Below are 7,119 nucleotides of genomic sequence, written 5' to 3'. Positions count from 1 at the left end.
TGTTTATGGCTTGTAATTGAAGCGACCTAAGAGAAATAATGGCAGTCTTATACCCCATAAAAGTAAATCTAAGGGTTTTTTTATTCATTAAGTTTTAAGACTCAAAGTAACGACTACACCTGCATTTAACAGTTAAGTATAAAACTTCAGGGATAAAGAAGTATAAAACATTACTGGTAATTAAGATGTCATGGTGTTATCTAAAATATACATCAGCTGCTATTGTGCTTCAAATGCAGCCCTTACTTTGTGTTATTTAACATTTACAGTTATAACTTAGGTATGTTCAAGCATTTGAAAAGATCTCACACTGCTGGCTGTTGATGCTCACGACACCTTCCCTGTCTGCATTAGAGTCATTAGCTAAAGGATTCACTTTAATACCCAGAAAGTTAAACAACATGCCATTTACTCTAATGTGACGCAGCCAGAAGCTTAATAGTTAAGAGCAATAACGTTCATTCAAATAAAGATATTGAAAACTGAAAAGGTCCTTTAATCTCTCTTAATCTCTGTCATATTATGCATTATTTATATTTCCTTACAAAGAGATACATGATTTTAAAAGCAATTCCACAAAAGAAATACAGAAAAATAATTCATAAAATATCACACAACATCCTGTAACCGAATCATAATAACAAAGCAAACTGTAAAATGTTTATATACCATACAAACCAATTCGATTACAGCACTAACCATTACACTATTGTGAAAAATAGCTTTTCATCTCATATTTCCAATCGTGGGTCTGAATAAATAGGTTGTGCTGCCAGAAATTTTCCATTGTGCCGATGTCAGAGCTCTTGTAGTTAGTAATGGTGACCTTTTAGATAGCAGGTGTCATGTATGAAGGTCTTTTAGGTCGGGCTATCTATTGTCACACATGTGAGTGGCCCACAGTGGTAGAGGAGGGGGGTCTAGATGCACCGAGTCCAGATAAAAGCCAGTGGGTGAGGGTACGGGTGCATTCTTATCATAATGGTTTCTTGGATATGTTGTCTTTTTTACAAGAGGTCGGGAGGTCATGGGAGAAAAGTGGAAAAAAGGCAGAAACTGAAACCTCGAAATCTGTCTCATATTTCGAGAATCATGTCAACCAAAGAACACAGCCAGGCACAGACACAAGACTGTTTTTAAAAGCGACTCGGAGGGAAAAAAACATATTTGGAATGAAAGACGTCACAAGGCCTCTTGTGTGTTTGGTATTGGCCATTTGTGTGTTACACTAATGTAAAAGAGTCGTATCCAAAACAGTCCAAATTGCCTTTTAGACAACAGTATTGCGATTGCGAGTTAGGGTTAATGTGTGCTGAGAAAAACATGGAATAGAAATTGAAAAAAAAAAAAATGCAATTTCAAACAAAAACACAAAGCAAATGGACTACATAACAGCCCCTAACTTTGCACTCCTTTGCTAACAAAGAATCTCTCTCAAACAGTGCAAGCACTCGGACTGAAATGGTTAATGGAAGGTCAGTCCTTGTTCCTTAGCAGAACCAGTGCACAAAGCAGTAGGGTGAAGAGGCCTTCATATTGCAATACATCAATACATACATCTGACAAAGACAATTATCAAGGTTCCTTAGGAGAAACATATAGGCTGACCTATATTTAGTCATCATTGATCTCTGTAATTTCCATTCAAATGACAGAACAGGATTTGTAATGCTAATCCTGCGGATGTCTGCGCTCGCGCTGCAAGCGTGTGCAGCAGGTACAATGTGTTGTTCTGTATTCTGCACACATGTTCAATCAGGACGAGGGCTTTGTGGATTCTAATCTCACACTTTGTGATCTCCAGATATCCGAGAGGAGAGGTTTGTGCACTGGAATGTGAGGCAAGTGTTTGTCTCGATGTGACGAGAGGTTCAGCAGGAGATTTACATTTTTCTATTAGTGGAGACAACAGTGGGACGTGACTCTGCAGAATATGATTAACGGAGCTTGGTCTCGACTGTAGTTTGGAAGACTTTTGAAAAAAAGAGGATCGCTCGCTTTGCTGAATGTAGATTTTGCAGCAGAATGTTTTACAAGAGGTCACTGACTTTTCCAGAGAATGAGAAACAAAGCTACACTCTTAGATCTGAGCTCAGGAAACAAAACAAAAACAAACAAAAAAATTATTTTTGGATGTAGAACTAAATAATAATAAGTGTCAATATTATAATGATTACACTTTCATTGTGCATTCCCATGCAGGAAATAAAAGGGAAAGATATTTAATGTCTACATATAAAACAAATGTCAAAAATGGCCTGATACTTAATTATTTGATGCATTGTGTAATTTCTCCTGAGGAGGCAGTTCATTTTCACAGACTGTGTAGACCAGTCCCAAACTAACACAGGACTTTTGTGTGTTCTAGCTCTTTATAAATGGCCATTAGGACACAGTAATTTGAGTGTATGTATTCATTCTTCTTCTCGTCCTCATGTATGAAGGGTATGAAGACAAGAAAGCAGTCGGCACTCTGTCCACTTCTTACTAGTCCATATCCACGTCCAGGTTGATCTCGGTACTCAGGTTGAGGTAGAAGAAGGCATACACACAGAGGACAAACAACAGGATCGCTGCGATGACCAGGAACGCATCCTGAGAAGGAAAGAGAGAAGGTTGTAAGATGCATTGTTCCTCAACTGTTGTTGCTCAACTGTTTCTATATCTGCCTGATCTCTTGTCTGTCTTCACGCACAGTCGCAGCTCTACTTTGTTTGAATGTTCTGTATTAGGCTTATTTATCAGTGCTGTTATGTCTATATTTGCTAAGTCCCTATTGTCTGTCTTTTCATCTGAATTTGCTGCATTCCTAATAGACTTCTTACCAGCTTGATGTTGTGTATAAGAATATATTGTTTATTAGCTTATTTTGCACAGTGAAACTGTGTTTGTGAATGTGCTTTTAAAGACAAATGTAATTACAGGGCTATCAATCATGACACTTTTATTTCAGCCATTTATGTAAAAATCATTTTTTTTATACAAAGATACAAGAACAGATCAAGTCTGCTCCACACTATGCAGTAATAAACACTGCATTAAACATTTTCTGTCCACACATTGAAATGTTTAAACAGAAAACTGTCTAAATGTCATCTCTACAATGCTGTTAACTAGTTGAAAACTATTTGAGCCTTTTGACACTGCTAGTTCTTTGTTTTGCATCCAACTTGATTTGCAATCACTTATTTTGTGTTTCATTACAATTGATCACACCACACAGACATTTTCACTGAATATTCTGTAATTATAGTCAGTGAAAATTACTGTAATTCTTGAATTGCTGCATTCAGACCTCAATCAATCCTACTTTAATCAAGTCCTAATATTTTATATTTGTGCAGTCACTTTCCTGTCCACACAACAACCCAACGCCGGTGTTTTTAAAGCAATCCACACTGAAGAGCATTTTTTTGAAAGCTTTGTTTACAGCGCCAGCAAACACAAGCTAAGGACTGACTGAAGGCCAAAAGAGGCAAACAGATGTGTTTTCAAATGTACCTGCATTTGTGTGGAAATGGTTTCAGACTCTTAAAAGTAAACCAGATTCCCACAGTAGGTGTTCCCACTCTGATGGACCCATTTGCACATTAATGACACAAACACTCAGCTGCTTTGAGAGATTAACTCTGGGAAATCGTTAGCTGATGAAATGAAAGTAGTCAGGTGACGCAGACGGTAAATACACTGTAGTAAAATAACAGCATACATGTTGTAATGTGCATATTTATATCAAGTCAAAAAGAAAAAAAAACACAACATAGTGTTAGTTATGGTGAATTAGAAAGCTGCCATACCTCCGACTGTGCCAGGGCTAATGTTAGGTTAAGCTGCCAGCTTTGAGACAGTTTTCCACAAACAATAAACATTGGATATACTATTTATTGGGGGTTTGTATAGTTTAGTTTGGGGTTAAGTGTGACAGTACATTGCATATCTCTGAAGAATGAACCATTGGTTTGTTTCAGGTTTTCTCTTGATGCAAAGAGATTAATTGGAAACATACTGTAGAGCAAAACTGGAGCCATATTCAAGAAAAAAAAAACCTTTCATAATGTACAGTATCACATTTCAGAAACCAAGCACTGAGTGACTGCATTATAATCTATTCTATCTCCACAGTTCTCCTTTCCATTTTAACTGAGAAGTTAAACTTTCCTCAACAAAATGACCTATTTTTTTAGATTTTCTATTGGTTAATTGTCAAACAAATTGAGGCTTTCCAGAGGAGTGGCATTCAACTTGAAAATGGGAATTTGGAGCGCTCGTTCATTATGTGGTGCTCACTCGATTACAATCTTCATCAGCTGGAGTTTCATTAGGGCCACTCAGAGTATTGAACAATGCCAGTTATTCTTTATCAAGAGAACTCATTAGCAGCAAACTTTCTAATCAACACTGGAGAGCTTGGAGAGCTTTAAAAGAGAGCTGAGTATAGTCTGATTGGGGGTTATTCAAAAAGAAATATTTGATTTGAACATGGAAATTAGTTTTTACATCCAAACTGGGCCACAAAAACAAAGGTGACATGACACAACATATAACTGTAATCCGAAATAACATAATACAACGTGTGATTCCAATTGCTGCAGATATCTAAAATCTTATTCTGCTATTTCTGGATTATTTAAGACACTTGGTGGAAAAGCTATCTGGACCATGTTGAACTAAATCAGTCTGTAATGCCCCATTATGCCATATTTTCATGAGTGACAGGCTGGGGTGATACAAGGTTACCGTGTGGGAAAATGACAAACAGGAAAGCAGCAAACAAGCCAGGACTACACCGAAAGAACCCTGACAGATGTAAAAAAAAAAAAAACAAAAAAAAAAACCAGAAGCAAACAAAAAAATATGAATGACAATTTGAAGAAACATCAGTTCAGTAATTGCCATAAGTAGCACGCACACACAAAGAGGACTGCAAATTCAACCCAGTGGCCAAACTGCAGAGAGAAAAGACAGAATGAAAAACAAGAGTGAGAACGAGCGAGAAAACAAGTGAAAGATAAGGCTCGGCACAAACGAGGGATGGTGGGGGGCTAATAATAATTCCTCTCTGACAAACTGGGGAAGGAATGGGATGGGGGGGGGGGGGACAATTAAAAGGCGTCACAGCATCCACAGCTATCTGTGTACACGTTGTAGTGCCTAGTCATCAGCGGCATTGGTCTTCATTAGCCTCAGCCCACATTTATCTACATCCCGGCAGCCTCCAAACAGCTTTAAGTCCTTGTTTAATTGGAAAACTTAAATTTCATGCACTTTAGTTTCATATATTAACCGCCAGGCTCCCACCGCTTGATTTACTTTTCTATTTTGCCTCGGCCTCTGAGAAAAGAGAACTGTTATCAAATCACGGAGGCTTGATTGTTTTTCTGCTTTTTCTTGTGTTCTCTCACAGCTTTGAAAAACAGGACAAAGAGAAGCGTTTGTAATTCTGCCGACAATATCGCAAAGAATATTTTGAGCTTCTGACGCAGGTAAGCATTTCGTTGAATCGTCGCTGAAACAAAAGCACCCAGGAAATTGCAATCCAAGTTTGTTTTTTTCTTCCTTTCTTTGCTTCAGGTTTCAGAAAGAAAGAGAACAGCTGGTTACAGTGACTTGTCTATGAAAACAAGCTGGAGGGGTTTTGGTGAAAACACTTGAGTTGTACGAAGCACCTGCACTTGATTGAGATCATTGTTTTCGAGGAGAGTGGCCCACTGCGTTGACTCTTGCCTTGTCTCACAAACACATTTATGTGCGCCCACACACACACACACAGACGCAAACACACTGCCTCTCTGCCCAAATTCTGATGGAGACCCCTGGATGGGGCCCAAGCACATCATCATCTTCATCATGTGGCTCTCTCAGCACTGGCGGCAGCTGCAGCACACTCGGCATGCTGGGAGCTGGGTCCCTGTCACCCTGGCGACAAGCCACAGCTCAGCAGACGTCCCCTCATCTGGTCCTTTTATTCTCCTCCTGGGTTTGTTTGTGTGTGTATGTATGCGTCAGTCTGTATGTGCCTACGTGCTAAGCAAGAGAGATGCAGTGTGTTTGTGGCTGTATGTGGGTGGCAGACAGACACCAGCTTCAAACAACTATTGGTGCATTTGGGCTAAGGTTAGTGAGCATGTTTCATCTGTACAAGTCACAGCGACAAAAAAACAGCCATTAGGTTATGTTTCATGACTGGTTAAATAAAAGTTGCTTTTAATTCTTTTTATTTGCCTAGTGGCTGTAAAAGTTGACCCTCCATTTTGATAGCACAATACTTACTACATACTTACTATTATTTACTACTACTACATCTTGTATCCTTCATATGTTCACAATCATCCATTTAATATCCTTCCAGCACTGAAAGTAATGATTACTTTCATATGAAATCATTCATCTATTTATTTTTTTCAGATAAATCATTATGTCTCTGTCAGAAAATAGTGAAAAATCCCTATCCCCTTTTCCCAGAGCCAGATGTTAAAGGTCCAGTGCGTAACACTTAGGAGGATCTAGAAAACACAGGAACAAAAAAAATCTAATATTTGGTTTTTTTACTTGATAAATGGCTTAAAATCATTAGTTGATATAAATTTCTTTCATTCGACTAATCCAATAATTGACTTGTTTTACACTAATCTTTGTATCATATCACAAAAAAAAGACTACCATAATTTGACACTTAGTTTCACTTATATTACGTGAAACAAACAGGCCTTTTCCATGGCTAAAACTCTTTTTATACAGTACAACCCTGCCCTTTCCACATCTAAGGGACAGAAAAAAAAAAGAGTAGTTTTATGAAGATTACTATAAATTAAACTCCATAAAAGGCCATTAAACCTACAAATTCCCATGTGCATCTGTCAACGCACCCAACCAATTCGAAAGTGTGAATGAGCCTCATAAACCTAATGGCCAGCACAGATAACAGATCCAAAAGTCTGCTACAGCGAGAGTCTGAGGCAGATGCTACATTTTTAAATCAAGTCTTCAAAACAAAAGTAGCAGCTTCATGACTCAAGTTATATTTGTTCCGTATTGCTACGGAACGGAATAAATTGATGGAATGGGTGGAATCACAGAAAGACTAAAAATATCTGTGCAACCCCCCCCCCCCAAAAAAAA

General features: G+C 38.2%; 1 protein-coding gene across 3 annotated transcripts in view; it reads right to left on the bottom strand.

Moving 5' to 3' along the window:
- Positions 1-473: 473 nt before the first annotated feature.
- The window catches only part of triqk (triple QxxK/R motif containing), a 21,547-nt gene continuing 14,901 nt past the window's right edge, over positions 474-7,119 (bottom strand). For all 3 annotated transcript variants that reach the window (XM_035681998.1, XM_035682000.1, XM_035681999.1), the window contains exon 4: positions 474-2,595. In XM_035681998.1, coding sequence (XP_035537891.1) covers positions 2,488-2,595 — 108 coding nt within the window. In that variant the 3' untranslated portion in view covers positions 474-2,487. The remainder of the gene's footprint in view (positions 2,596-7,119) is intronic.

Source organism: Morone saxatilis, unplaced genomic scaffold, assembly GCF_004916995.1.
Source record: "Morone saxatilis isolate NCDOM2014 unplaced genomic scaffold, NCSU_SB_2.0 Contig9, whole genome shotgun sequence".
NCBI lineage: Eukaryota > Metazoa > Chordata > Actinopteri > Moronidae > Morone > Morone saxatilis.
Note: the sequence above shows the minus strand (reverse complement) of the source record. Positions and strands in the feature narration are given on the sequence as shown.